At 34.1% G+C, this 15986-nt stretch overlaps 1 protein-coding gene across 3 annotated transcripts in view; it reads right to left on the bottom strand.

Moving 5' to 3' along the window:
• LOC118182114 (nuclear pore membrane glycoprotein 210-like) overlaps nucleotides 1–15986 on the bottom strand; it is a 139538-nt gene that overhangs the window by 46580 nt on the left and 76972 nt on the right. For 2 of the 3 annotated variants that reach the window (XM_035351400.2, XM_085808850.1), the window contains 6 exons: nucleotides 13099–13233; nucleotides 9379–9549; nucleotides 4126–4234; nucleotides 1854–1943; nucleotides 1382–1432; nucleotides 962–1125 (listed from right to left, as the gene is read on the bottom strand). In XM_035351400.2, the coding sequence (XP_035207291.1) occupies nucleotides 962–1125; nucleotides 1382–1432; nucleotides 1854–1943; nucleotides 4126–4234; nucleotides 9379–9549; nucleotides 13099–13233 (720 nt within the window). The remainder of the gene's footprint in view (nucleotides 1–961; nucleotides 1126–1381; nucleotides 1433–1853; nucleotides 1944–4125; nucleotides 4235–9378; nucleotides 9550–13098; nucleotides 13234–15986) is intronic. The other variant, XM_035351401.2, reaches the window with a different exon arrangement.

The following is a 15986-nucleotide window of genomic DNA, read 5'->3' as shown; positions in this document are numbered from 1 at the left end:
TTTCTTTAGATAATATCAATGAGCATATGATTGCTGAAATCGGACCTTGAAATTTGTTTACAAAATAAAGCCAAACTTGAAGCCTTTGCTTTTGTAAATTACCTGAAAAATGAAAAACGCCAAAATACCTGAAGGAGCAGAACCAAATTACCTGAAGCATTCGAAGAAATGGAGTAAACAAGAAAAACATTATGTAAAAAGATTGGATTTCTTTGAAACACTGGTTTGTTTCTCCATCAAATATGAGAAAAATCACTCTTAATTTCAACTAATCTGCTCCTGTCTTCGGAAATGTAATCTATATTCAGTTACTGGTAGTCAACAGCTGCATCTTCGTTTACTGCTGTGTATCAGATAATTAAACTTTCTTCGTTATTAAACTATGCGAAAGTAAAATTTTGTTATTTGAATTATTCGCTAATTTTTTTTCTCATTCATTTGAATAAAAGCATCATTCAGAATATAACGCGTGGCAAATTAGAAGAAACTAAGTTATCTTCGTTAGAGAACTGATACCGATCTGCTTTGTTTTATTATACCCTCGGTACACTATATGTAAGTAACGTCTGTCTGCACCAGATATCACGTTAAGCATTATACTGTAATAAAATCAAAACCGCTCCTTATTATTCGGTTGATATATGCTTCCCTTATTTAATTTCGTCGAATATCAGTAAGCATTTTAATATAAAATTTCGCAAAAAGACTTCGATACTCAATGCCTTATTAATGTGATCACTAATTTAAGATGTCATTAAGATAGAGTATAATTTGTGTGTTTCCAAAGAAAATATGGTGAAATTACAAGCGTTAATTCTTCCGATGAATTCTGGCATGATTTTTTTGATTCTGCCAATATGTAGTTAGACATTTTAATAGGAATGTGCAATACATTAGTAATATATTTAAACAATAAAGCAGAAGTAAAATAAAAAAAAAACAATAATACCGTTTCACATACTTTTAATGATTTATAACAAGCTAAAACTGTCGTCGTTTTAAACGTTGCATTGTTGCTCTTCTCTCCTCGCTTTTTGTAAAAAATGTTTATTCTGGAGTGGCCGGCCATTTTACACCTAAATTGTAAACTAAGGCATCCTTTACCATAGGCTGGTATGTGAGGTTCTGCGGAGAATAAATTGAATGGAATTAAAGGCAAAAAATACATACAGAGATGGGCATTTAAAATTCCTCGTCATTTCGTGATGAGGTATACGTTACTTAACCCTCAATGGACAAGACTTCTTTTAAGCGTATTTAACTGTAAATGCAGAATACTTTCTATATGAAGTCTGATTATTATTAATTACATTTAATATAAAAATATCAATATGAAATCATAAAGATTATATACATAGACTTAAATATTGAAAGGATATACTTTTCGTTCCACACTCAAATCCTTGCTGTAGATAGTAGTCTCGTTTTTTTGCTTTGAAAAGAAAAAATGAAATTTTATTTCAATTTAGTTTTTTCAAAATTAATTAAAATTTTATCCTAATTTACAGTATTTTAAGGAATAGCTAAAAATACATAGGGCTACTTTACTATATTTCAAGAAAAGTGATTCGAATGCAACCTTTGATAATTTTCAACAGGAAATTAGAATCTTTGCTTTTTGTAGAATGTAAATTGGTTAGTATCAGCTCATAATTTAAAATGAAAGCATTGAAAAATGGTGGTAACAATTACGAAAATAGAGGCATTGAAAAATGGATGCATTAATTAAGAAAACAAAAGCACTGGAAAATAGAGGCAAAACAATTAATTAAAAACACAAAGGATCCCTGCAAATAAGAAAACATTGAACTGTGAAAATTTGATGATAATACATTATGCAATTAACCACTTACCTTTCTCATATGATACAACATGCTTGTCAATTATTTCTACTATAGGCTCGATTGTGGTGCATTCATCAAATTTTCGAATTATTTTCTTTTCTGCAATAGAAGAGATAGAGACTGTATTAGTTTCTGGTGTAAAATGGAGTTACGTTTGGTCATTCAAACAACTTGATTTTGAGTTATATAAAGGATATTTACAGCTCTCTCGACAGATGGGCTGCTTGCCTTATCCTAAGCATTAGAAGTTGACTTAATATTTTTGAAGAAATTTTACACAGATAGCTTTATTTAAAATACGCTGTATTTTATCCTAATTTGCAGTGAAAGCACTATATATCTAACTTTAAACATCTTACAAGTAAAGACATAAAATACATAATACGCTTCTGGCCATTAAAATTGCTATACCAAGAAGGAAAGCAAATAACGGAATCCTATTTTTTTGTACATGTACAATACAGTAGGAGGACATTATTAAATTTACAAGCGGTTTAAACACACAGAGCACAGGATTCAGTGCACAAAGCTGCCACTTCTGGCAGCAACAACGACTGTACGAATCGAACTGAGCTTGGATAACAGATACTTCAATCTATGAGGCTTCAACTTTATGGCAGAGTTCATTAATCGTAGTGAATGGCGGTTAACGGCATATCAGTCTCTTGGAAACTCATAATTAGACGTTCTCAGTGAATGAGAGAACTGGAGAATGAGTTGGCCTGAGCAACAATCGAACGCCCTCTGTACCGAGGAAGGTTAGGACTGCACGAGCAACGTGCAGTCGTGTACTATCTTGTTGGAATATGGCGCCACGTAGGCCTCCAAGATAGAGCACAGCTTTACATGTTAGAAATATAACGAAGGTTGTCCACATTACCGGTTATGCAAAAAAGAAGTGACCGAGAAGTATATCCAATGTGCCCCCCCCACATATCAGAACGGCAGGTGCTAGGTCCGTATGAAGATGACGAATGCAAGATGGTAACGTTCTTTCTTCTGTCTGCGTTCACAAACTGACATGTCCATCATGATGCATACGCAGAATCGCGTTTCGTCTAAAAAGATAACGTGATGTCACTCCTGTATCCATTATTGCCGTGTTTCGTCGCGCCACTGTAGGCGCACCTGAATCTGCTGCAACGTCAAGAGAAGGTGCAACAATGATCGACAGAACGACGTGCTTCAGACGTCTTCGCACTGTCCTCTCGGGCACAACATAAGACACATAAGACAAGTTCCTGATTTAGGGTACGTGACGCGGCTCTACGATGTCGTAAGACCGAGAAGGCAATCTGTCTTTTGGAGCGTTAATGGCTCCGGGCCTTTTGAGGTTATGCATGACATTCACTATAGCCCTCCTGGAACTATAGATTTCACATTCGCCTAACAGTCATGGGAACTCTACCAACACCAGCAGTAATGTCGCAGAACGATAAACAGCAGTCCCGATAGGTCACGATCTTGCACGGTCGAATTCCGCCACATGCTGGTAGGAGTTTCTCCTCCTTACACGCGGCATAACATGACCTTTATAAAACAACCAACGTTCAAGTAATATTTCCAAAAAAGAAACCCGCTGTACAGTCTTTCCATTTATACACAATGTAGATAGAATTACTCATACCTGCTTTGTGTGCATGCGTTGGAATGTTACTCATTTGCATATCCCAGCATGCAGTACCCTTGATGCAAATTTGACATTTGTTGCATACCGCCTTCATCGTGTAACAATTTTAATGATTAGCGGGGTACTTGTTCTTAATGTAAAAAAAAGAAACTTGCAGTTAACGCAAAGCAGTTTGAATAGAATTCTATTACTTACACATCGGTCCCCGCCCTCAGAAATTACAGTCATATTGATTTGATTTCTCCATATCGTAGGTGTATTAACAATTGGAGAACCAAGGTCAATAATCTCATTTCTGACGCTTATCTATTACATCAAATTAGAGTATTTTATCAGGAATAATACAATAACCAACACCCGCCCAGATGAGAACGTGGTTTGTGACGCTGACTGCCGTACAGAAGGGCTAGGGTTCGAATCCTAAAAATGGCATCGATATCTGTAAATATATAGAGTCTGTGCGGCATGGAGACCCTCAAACTATGATATACTGAAATTTGTCTATCTAAGGCAATTTTTCTTAATAAAACAAAAAATACAACACTACGAAATAAAATTAAGTAAATGCTTAAGTGAAAGAATTTAAGCAGGTGATCAATTTAAGCTTAAACACATCAGTATAATTTTTTAATACAAGATAATTATATTTACCTTCATCTTCATAGCCAAGAATCGCAGTAGGAATAATCAACGTATTTCCAATTTCAGTTTCCACAACAGTGGGATACACTTCAATATCAATAACTGGCTGGACAGATACCTAATAAAAAAGCATTTTTCAAAAAATTCTTTTGCCTTTAAATCTTATTTATCTGAATCATAAGTAAATTGAAAGTCCAGGTCTGGACAATTTTTGTGAATGTAAGTGTTTAGTTACTCTATGATATTGCATATTATAATTTACTCACCTTGACAATTATGTTATTTTGATTACGGACTTATAATAATTGAATTGCAACTTTTATGTCAGTGTAAGTAAACTCATCTTAGAATCTGTACATTTTTATGTAAAACAGCTTCTTTAAAAACTATGTCATTACTTCAGAAATTTCAAAGTCAATTATATAAAGCTAATAGATAAGCCTTAATAGTATTTACCATCTTTAATTTCTTTATGTTAGAACATAAATTATGTACTTCGAAACAGGTAATAAAAAGAAAAGATGGGGGGGGGGAAGAAAAAAACAACCGGTTGTAATACTGTACCTGAAAGGTAATTTAAACTTGATCAATAAGTAAACACAAAAAAGTTTACCTTTAAATTAACTCCGTATTATAAGCAGTTAAGTGAGCAATAAATAATAATTTTATGAAGAGCTATGATATTACTGTATTAAATTATCCTATTTACATTAAAACAGAAATTCAGTTTAAGAGAAATGGTAGTGAAAATAAGTTTGAATCTGCAAGACATAATAACACTCATTTTTTTTTTCATACATCGTTTGATTCTTTTGAAATAAAATGCTTTTATAACGGGGGAGGGGAAATACATCATCATGTTGTCATTATATGTCAGTATAATAATAATAATAACAAATAAATTGTGAATGATGAAATCTTTCTTCAGGAACTTATTTTCATTTTTCTTCCTCATTAAATGGCAGCGTAATACAGTTAGATGAGCGTAATACAGAAATACAGCGATGAGAGAGAAGCCTTTATGAATTTTATTAAATAGGCTTTGTTCTGCCTAGTTTGGATACGTGGGGTTCTACCTTAGTTAAAGCAGTTATTTTTATTATTTAATTATTTTCAAAGTATCTTACACCATAGGATCTATCTCTCCTTTTCCGCATAAACTAAACTAGATCCTACTAATGAACCTGGCGACTTCTCGCACGGGCGTGAAGTAATTGCCAGCACAGAAGAAGGATGAAAATGACCATTTATTAATTCCAACTATGAACAGAAAAACACGTACTTCGTGCTTTACAATAACACCGACAAGTTGCAGTGCAAACTAAGAATTTGTAAACACAATAAATCCAAATCTAAAAAGAGAGTACTGCTGGTCTAGCACTTTAAGTAAGGGCTAATCTAGGTTGACTCGACAAACCTAACAAGCGTGATAACTACTCGAAATGGCCAAAAGGTGCATCGACGTAACAGCAAGGTCAGAAACGAAACGTGCGCTGGCTAGCGAAAACACGCTCTGAATAAACTCCGATATTCACCCGTTTAAATACTCACTTCACTTAACTTTAAATTTATATCCTGGCGAGGAAATGCGAGGGGAAGTTGAAGAGTTCAGGAATGGAAATCCTACAACATAACATATTTCTGCAGTGTCTTACATAATATATAAAAGCTAAAGGCGAGTACTTTTTTACGTTATTTACTACTTTACAAGTTGTTTTACCAATGCTTGCTACTGCTTTTCTATTTTTTCCTAATGTATGTATAAGAGTATTTCAATAAAGATAAAATAAAATTTAAGAAATAGTAGAAGGCATCGAATCTTTCCCATCCTTCCTCCAGAATGAATGGTCAAAAACGTAAAAGCGCTCGATGGTGAGGGCGAAGAGATGAAATTCAAATATAAGGATAACACAAAAGATTTTTTAAAAAAAGTTTTAATTATGAATACATGTGGGCCCTCGTCTTTCGCACGTAATTGGTTCCTGGCAATATGTGCGAATTTTGAATGTTCAAAAATAGAGGATGCAAAATAAACCATTAAAAACTGTACTTTAGGACATTTATTTATCAATATATATAATTAAGTTAATGAGGCGTGTTAAGGGCTTTCAGGTGTTTTCTTTATAAATTCGTCATGAGTGAGTTGAATACCACCCATCATTTTTTCTTCCTCACTTTCATTGTAAATTTTGTTCAATTCTTTTGCTCAATTAAGCATTGATTTGACAGAAGTATTGAGTGAGATTCAATCAGTTCCTTAACTTCTTCATTATTGACTTCTTAGTTCTTTCATTAAGTTAACTATTTCATCTGTGATAATTGCTGGAGTTTCTTCAAAATTTATAAAATCACTCACAATTTGAAAGCATAGATGTTTCCAGGAACCTTTCGTTGTTGATTCTTTTATTTCAGCCTACGAGTCTCCAGAATTGTTTATTGCTTTCCATCTATTATAGTCTTCTAAAAATTTCTTAATGTACGCCCACCTTCCCTGCCATTAACCCAATTCATTATTGTCCTCCTATAATATCATTTAAACGTAGCTATCACTGTTTGATCTATGGCCTTTATGAGCCAGTAAGGGAGTAAGAAACACAACACTGATTTCCGGATATAAATTCTGGAGACTTTGGGTGTCCTAGAGCATTGTATAAAGCGGCTGGCGCGTCGCGCCGTTGCACCACAGGTCCACGATTCGATTCTCGGGCTGGGCCAGGTTGACTCAGCCCTTCATGTCTAGAGTGGGTCGATAAAATGAGTACCAAGTTCGCTTGGGGACTAAACAGCGGGGGTCCGGCGACAAGCTGACCACTAGCCCAGGGCAATATTGGTGCACTTCGGGGCACAAGGTCAAGAAAACAGATTTCGGGGCACTGCAGGCCTGTTGCCCTACCCAGTTTAGTTTTAGTTAGAGCATTGTCTAAGATTAATAATACTTTAAAATGTAAATGTGTTCTTAGTATTGTTTAATGACCGGTACGAAGTGAAAGTGAACTAATCTTTAAATATTAAGGCAGCAACCAGCTCCACAGTTTGTTTTTCTACTTTCTGGAAGCTTAAAGAAAATGCTTGCGACATTACGTTCTAAATTTCATACAAGTATGCATCATTAATATGTTTATTAACAGGCTGATGTGCTCGCACGGGCTATTTCTTGATGGAAATTAGGTCTCGAACTCGAGAACTACAGTAATGCACCACTCTGATCAACGTAAGTGCGAGCGGCTGCATGGAAGCGAACAGTTTTACAATAGCGACAAAAATCTTTAAAGAATTTAATTTTTAAAGATGGGGGAAGTAGCAAATTGTGTGAAAGTCTAGGGCCGCCTGTAGTTACAGTTATCTGTTAGAAAGAATGATCGCCAACCAATTATGGTTATCTTGGGGAGCATTAGCCGATGAAAGGGGAGCATTAGCTCCCCTTTCATCGGCGATAGTGTGGACATTTTTTACCATACCAGGTACTTCCATAAAGCCGCGGCAGCGAACAGAAATTATCGTGAAGAATTCTTCGTAGATTCACAGATGAGACTCTTTATTATCCCCAATAAAGAAAACAGAACACGTCGGGTGATCTTAAGAGGGACAAAGTATGAAACCACGCTACCCACTCCATTAGCGTGAAGAAATGACATCCACATACGACGTACTGAAAATGATCTGGTGCTTCCTTAAATCTTGCTGGAATCACATACACTACGGTATGGCTGCTGGAAATTCTGGTAAGATTCCAAGCGGCTAATAAGGTACTTTCTCCCATAAAACCATTTCAGCATAACAGAGGACAGATCGTTTTTGGAAAAACATTTATTCACTGCTGATGTGCATATGCACGCGTTGGCAACGAATTCACACTCACTCATGCATCCGCAATGTGCATGCTAAATACACTATCATGTGTGAATGTAACTTCATCCGTGAACAAAACAGTGGACGGAAAATCCAGTATCCCCGCACTCTGCGGCAAAAACTAGCGCCTGAAGTCCATACGATGAGTAAATCTCCAGCAATCAAGACTTTCACTGTTTAAAAATTATATCGGTTCATCCGAGAACACCCACCATATTATGGAATAGAGCACAGTAATGCTATGTCTAACCGGCTCTCACGCTTATTATTTGGACGAATAAGCTACGATAGCTAGAATGTTCTCTTCCATTCCGTAGTTCACACAGTCCTTGAACCACCTACATCAAATTCGGTAGTCAGGGAAAAAATTCCAGGATCACACAAGTGCAGAAGGAAACACTGAAATGTTTTATGACTGCTTAATCTCTTATTGGGAAAAAGCTCCCTGTATAATCGTTACGCCTCTTTGATATTTTCTTTGGCAGTTCAGAACATGAAGTGCATACCATGTTTTCGGCATTCGTATACTGCTGTATAGACTCAAAATTTGAAGTTGAGAATGACAGTGTGTGCAAAGAATGGCGCTTTCATGTTTATGGAACTTAAGCTACTGACAAGGAAGTCCAGTTTCATTTTTGACCAAGCATTTTTTGATAAAAATTACTATTTCTGTATGTTCTACGATCTCTTAAAGTTTGTCCCTTCTTTTTAAAACACCCTTTTTGTATATTCTTTCTACAGAATAGTAGCGTCAGATTTCGCCTCGCTTCGATACTGTAAAATATAGTAAAATTTTCCGCTTAGTTATCAATGTACTATTTTAAAGCTGTTTGCTTTGGTCATTTTTATCTCACTGATAACAATATACGTTTCTGTCAGTTAATTATTGATCAATGTTGGAGGGTTTTTTTTTTTTTTTTTTTTGTTCCCTTCTATTTTACATAATGAAACCGATTTAAGTTTTGCCAAATGTGCATAAACGTTGACGTAACAACCGGACCTGTTGGTTGCTTTCTTTTTCCGCAAAAATGTATACTACTCAAGTTCAGGAATTATTTCATGTTAAAATAGAACACTTGAAATTTAGAATCAAATACAAAAATGTTTTATAATTTATAATATACTATTAAATAGCACAGCTGCAAGTACACATTAAGAAATTGCGCGCACTTTTTTTTTATGGGGGTTTGCCAGTATTACCTGTTTTGAAGAATTAGAACTCAACGCCTCTATGTAATAAACACTTCACTTCACTTCATTAGATGATTGATTTAATGAGATGTCTGTGTTGCTGACAAATCAAGGATTACTACAGTTATTCCTTTTACCAGATGTATAAAGGGTAACTAATAAAGACAAATATATTATAAATAACCGAAATCGTATTCTGAGAAAAAAAAAGAAACCACTTACCTTTACAGCGGAAAAGAAATTAATGTTATTTCTATCAGTAACTGTAATATACAAATCTCCTTCTTTATAAATTTGAAGTTTAGCAATGTTGCTGTTTTTCTCGTCAAAGATTACAGTCGCTGCGGACGTATTACTTGAAGCCCATGAGTACTTTCCAGTACCTCCTGTTACCTGAAAAATTAAATTGTATCTTAGGAAAACAGAAAAAGTATTACTAAACTACACAAAAAACAACACACAGTGTACGACATTTTATTTAGAATCATAGAATAAAATTTCGCTCAAAATTTAAATGTGGATAAATGCTTTATAATAGTTCTATGCCACAACTTTCTTTCCTTATTTCTCTAAACATTTGTTAGATTTTAGGAACACAGTGTTACTACAGGTTATTTCGATCTCAAGTAGGATATATTTAATTAATTGCCTGTATTTATCAGCTGGATTTTCTAGTAAAAAGCACTGTAATTTTTGAAACGTCAAAGAATATTTTAAATTATATTAATTTTAAATGATTTGCAAACGTAAAAGACACGAAACAGCAGTTTAATTTTAAAATCATTTCTACCAAAGTACACATTACATCACATAAAAGAAATAAGATAGTTAACATTTTTAAATTAACAATTAGTCCGACATGGAAGAATCCTAAGCAGTATTTTGCCTTCCCCACCTTCATTAGTAAGTATACACGTATGGATCACAGAGCATTTTCAGTTCAAAATGAATCAGTGCACAAAAAAGTAAAAAGAAATTTAACAAGTAATATTAAAAAAAATATTAAGTCAATTCCTACTTAGGTCAACAAGGAAAAATTTTAAAAATACAAAAAAAATTTTAAATGTGAAAAAAAAATTTTAAAATACAAAAAGTTTTAAAAATACGAACTTTTTAAATTAAAAATTTGTAAAACTTTTTTAAAACTGTATTAACACCAAATATTATCCACTACAAATATTATCCACTTGTTATCCACTACAAGTTTAAAAAATGTATTTGTACATGAGTGGATGAATAAAAAGCATTTTATTTATGATTGAAAATTAAATAATTAATAATTAACTAAAAAATTTTAAAGTCAATTACTACTTAGGTCAACAAAAGAAATTTTTAAAATATAAACAAATTTTAAATACAAAAAAGAATTTAAATTACAAATTAAAAAAATTTTTAATATGTGAAAAAATTGTATTAACATCAAGTGCCACCCACTACAAGTTTAAAAGAATTTATTTGAATTTAAGTGGATGAATAAAAAGTATTTTATTAACAATTGAAAATTTGAACAAGATATAGGGAGAGTGTGAGCTAATAGTAGAAATTTAAAAAAAGGACAACTTTTTTTTTTTTTTTTTTTAATTAATACAGCAGACATACATTTTAACTTTTCTTGTAATCGATATGAAACAATTTCTAAAAGCAAATAAGTTAACGGAATACGAATCATTTATTAAAGTCTCGATTAATGCATATTCCTCTGATTATGGCCTAAAAAAAGTCACTTTTAATCAAGTTAGGGGCGAGGGATCATCAAATAGCGAGGGATCATTTGAAATTAAATCAGCGTTGCCCGAGGAAGAAGTTTTCATCTTAGGGTAAGTTCTGTTTTGCTTTCTTAAATTTTGTTATTGCTTCTTGAATTCGGAGGTCTGGTGTACAAAATTAGACCAAATTCGTTATTTCATACACTTCTAAGTAATCCGAGAAAAAGGCCTAGCTCCAGTGATGATCTACTTGTCTTTGGCAATCTAATGCTTGGGAAAAGAAGAGTCAAGACATTTTAGATATGTCGAAAATAGTATGTTCTGGCCCTGGAAGAAAGAATCCGGTCATGAACGCTTATAAGCTTAGAAAGAGCTGTCTTCCGTCTTCTGTTATTCACTAATATGCAAACTGGATGGTCTTTGTAATATAAGTTAAATTTGCGCTGAAATAATTTCAATAATATAGCCAAAATTAGATTAAGGATCTACAGCACATTTTGCGCGTAAATTTGGATTGAAATGCTGAAAGCTTGTATATTTTGCTAAGTTTATATACCCTGTAAAATACAAAGAACTTCATGTTTATCAGAGTAATGTAAATCAAAGTAAATTTTAACTACACGTTTTAAACGTTTAATTTACATTAATTTTCCTCCGGGTTAATCATTCCATATTCTTTTAAATTACTCAGTCAAAGGCACGTGCTTTCACTTTTTAAAGAGGGCCGATCAATAAAAACCTCTCCATTTGTCTTGATTTAGCTTAAAGCGATAATTTGCTGCTAAAATGTAAGATCGATGTGATACTGAAATACCTTGAGGAAGAAATCACCTTTCACAAAGTATGTAAACATACTAACGTATGTTCTACCACTTTGATACAGAGGGTATTTACATATTTTTAGAACGATTTTGAGGCCATTTAATTAGTTTTTAAAATGTAAGGAGTATTTTTTAATGTTCGATTTGATAGCTTTTTTCTTTTTTTTTTCTAGTCTGCGTCGTAATTTCCATGGTCGCTTTTCGTAAAATTTCCAAGGACATCGATTTCCATTCTTCCATTATTTCCTAGAGTCCCTCAGTCGTGATGGGTTTGCGCTTGGGAAGGGCTTTTCCGTGAAGTTTTTCTATACATATCGGACATAAAACCTTCTCTTAATAGTACTTTAAGTGGATTTTAACACTCTTTTTGATTCTACTTATTTTTAGAGAATCCTGAGACAATCACAAACTCATAAACTCCTTATAGAAACTTTCTTTGAATTGACGGAACCAGGCTTGTACGCTTTGTCTCTTCGTTTTCGATAGTAAATATACCTTTTCTTGTTGCAATCATTTAGGTAAATCCATGCGTCCTGAAGGGTCACAGTATATTTCCATTTATCTCCAGCTAAATAGTTTTCAAACAGAATTCTACACCTTGTTCTGCGTTGAGCCATATGCCTCGACTACAATTGGTGAACATTGTGTTTCTTAGTTTTTTAAAGCTGTAAATTTTGGTTTATTTTCTTCTTTATTTTTGCTAAAGAAGTATATAAAGACTTTGTAACTGACTTTTGCATTGGCGGATTTTCTGTTCTTACCAACGATTTAACTTTAGAAACATTAGAAACAGTACGTACCTTTTTAGGGTATTCGTTTGAAGTCTTCTTTCTATGTAGAAGTAATGACTAAAGCCTTTCCTCTTATCGATTAATAAAATTGCTTATTTTGCGCTTAGAAATTTTAATACCATGCATTTCACTATGTTTTTGAGTCAGGAATAGGAATATTTCTCTTCGGAAAGAGCAAACACATATCCTTCAATCCACAGCTTGTGTACATGCAATATTTTAAAAGAGGCAGGTGATATTTCTCATTTCAAATTATAAGCAGTTGCTAATAACGTTTATTCAACAGCATTTTTTAAAACTTATTTATAGATATCGTTATAAAAATGTGTAAACGACTTTTGCATTTTAGTTTCCATTCTTTGCCTTTTCAGGGCTGGTGACATTTTTTGTAAACATATTTTAAATTTATTATCTGCTGAAAATCAATTCATAAGTAATAATATATGAAATAAATAATAATTCATTATATCTGATTTATCACTGATACACTGAAGAAACACCTTTTTCTCCACATTACGTTAAGCAGCACTACACTGTAAACATTAAAGAATCTGTATGTGTATATTAACAGCAAATAATTATCGTTGTTAAAATGAACCTTATGTAATGAGATGAATAACTTACCGTAAACTGAACCTTGTGCAACGGGATGCTAGGTGAATCCGACGGCAATAGTAAGCGAGGAGGGAAAATCTGAAGCTTTTGGCACACTGTTACTTCCTCCGATCCTACAACTGCATTTTCTTTTTTTATCCCATCCTGCAAAATTGCGAATTACCTAAAATATATCAGCAAAGCATTCATTTTATGTCTCTCAAGTTAAAATTAATCCCTAAAAAGAACACTTTAAAAACAATTTTTATTAAGTGTAGCATACTTTTATACTTCAAACGATATTTTCAAAGAAAGTAAATTCGCTTAAATATAAATGTGCAGCTTGATCCAGAAGTAAATATATCCAGCTAGGTGATGATGGTACGATCACTGAATCATACTAATTTTATAGTGGAATAAAAAGAATATATGGTAATAAACACTTTTTTTCATGTGTTACGAATTTTTGTACATATATGGATAATTTCAGTGAACTTAGGTGTAAATTTGTTGTATTTCTTTTGTATAATTTAACATGAAAATCTAAAGCGAACCTTGCTGGAAAAGTAAGAATACACGGGTAAGTCCAACATTGAGTAAATGGCTATCTCTATAATTTGGCGAGATATCACCAAGCTGGCAACTAATTTTTGCCTCCAAATATGCCGATAAAACGCCTAAACTCGCCAAACTTGGTGACATTTTGGTCCGGTCCCTGTATCTCGGTAATAGGTATTGTAATTGAATAAAATGTAATTGGTCAGTATATTAGTTGTAATCGTAATTCGACCCTCATGTGCCTTCCCATAATTTCGAGGAGCGGAAAGTACTAGAAATATCTCGGTGGTCGGAAAGAACATCTGCTCTCATAAGACCGGAGAAAGCATCTGCTCTCAGTCGTATTGTTAGTTGTTATTTCAACGTGAGTCGGAGTACTGAGATAATTCCGGGTTAGCTTCGCTCTTTAGATGCACTTTGCATTGCGTTGTGTTTAACGTTCTTAGTAGTTTAAAATGTAACTACTGATTGTATTCTGTGATACCGTGAAGAGCTGTACGACTCTTTTTGTGGAAAGTTCCAGAACTATGAAGTATTTATTTCGATAAAATAAAGTTTATCAACCTTTCATCGGAGCTGTGTGCATTCAGTCTATTACGAACCCGTACGCACGCAACGCATGTATTGCATTAATGGAAGAAATGCTTACGTAGACGTGAGTTTATATACACATATATCAACAACAGTATTTATATCTGTATATACTTTATTATTCCTTCTTATCCATAATCACGAAATCAGAACATAGAAGTGGTTATTTAGGTAGCGAATATTCTACTAATAATTCTTTGCCAGCCATAAGTATTTTAATGAGAGTTATATTGTTTCTAAACAGATTACTGGGCTATTCATAAGCAAGGCATAATTAGAAGGATTAAGTGGTAATGTTATGTTGGTGAATTGGCAACATCGCTGTTACAAATAGCTCTACAGACACGTGATATGGATTTACACGTGATATGGATTTACAAATATGGATTTACAAGTACGTGATATGGACACGTAAAATGGATTTACAAGTTTCGAAAAAAAATGGATTTACACCGTTAGAAATACATATAACGCCAATTTATACCATTTACCTATACATGGAATTCATAGAAAAGAAACATCGATAGCTATATGAATGCAATGTCAAGGCAAACATATGCAAATCTCAGTGTAACTCCCAAAATATTTGTCTGAATAATTTAAAATCTTCGATCAATTAGCCTTATTAAAAATACGAATATATTTTTCAAGTGGTTAAAAAACATTTTAAAACTTGCAATTAAAATTACAATATATATATATATATACACTCATGTCCATAAATTAAGGATAATGCAAAATCAGGCAAAGAAAGAGTTAGAAGCAAAACAAATTTGACTTATTTGTAAAGCTTATTTATTAAACAAAAGGTAAAGCGCAAAGAAAGATGCTATATGTTTGATATTATTAAAAAAATTAGCGATTTTTTCCTCCCTGGAGCAAATTACAAAAAAAAAAAAAAAAAAAACTATTTAGAAAAAAATCAATATTACATGGTTGGTATGATTGTTAATACACTGTATGTCTCCCAGACGATGCAATACAGTCCGTACAACGCCTAGGAATGCTGAGTATCAAATTATCGATCTGATCTTGGGGGATATTACACCACTCAAAAAGCAATTCTCTCCGAAGTTCCGGTAGACATGCAGGAGGAGGTTGACGGGCTGTAACTCGTCGGCCAAGCATGTCCCACACGTGCTCTACTGGATTCAAGTCCGGTGAGAATGCTGGCCAGTCCATACGGGTGATATCCTCCGATTGAAGGCATTCGCTTACGATGTTTGCACGGTGAGGACGGGCGTTGTCATCCATAAACACAAATTGTGCGCCCATAGCGCCCCGAAACAAACGTACATGCTGTTCCAGAATGATGTCCCGATAGATTTGGCTTGTCATGGTTCCAATTTGAACATGCAGGTCAGTTTTGTAACCCAGAATAATTCCGCCCCAAACGAGCACTCCTGCACCATCGTAACGGTGTCGTTCAATGATGTTTTCTTGGTGGTAACGGGTACCTGGAGCTCTCCATATGAAAGTCCGGCGAGAATCAGACTGCAAGCTAAACCTGGACTCGTCGGAAAACATCACACAAGCCCACTGTTGCGGTGCCCACTATGCATGCTCTCTACTCCAGGCTGACCTCAGGCGACAGTGAGTTGCAGTAAGTGGAACGCATCTGACAGGTCTACGAGCATATAGATCAATCTGCCCTAAGCGTCTGTACACGGTCTGCCTTGAAATTGTCGTACCAGTGGCTGAAGAGAGCTGACGGACAGGTCTGAGGTTGTTTGTGCTCCGCCTGTTTCTTTTGGCATTAACTGCCAAAT

The sequence above is a fragment of the Stegodyphus dumicola genome, chromosome X2 (genome assembly GCF_044657685.1).
Source record: "Stegodyphus dumicola isolate Sdum_Otavi_A_Nest chromosome X2, ASM4465768v1".
NCBI classification, from domain to species: domain Eukaryota; kingdom Metazoa; phylum Arthropoda; class Arachnida; order Araneae; family Eresidae; genus Stegodyphus; species Stegodyphus dumicola.
Note: the sequence above shows the minus strand (reverse complement) of the source record. Positions and strands in the feature narration are given on the sequence as shown.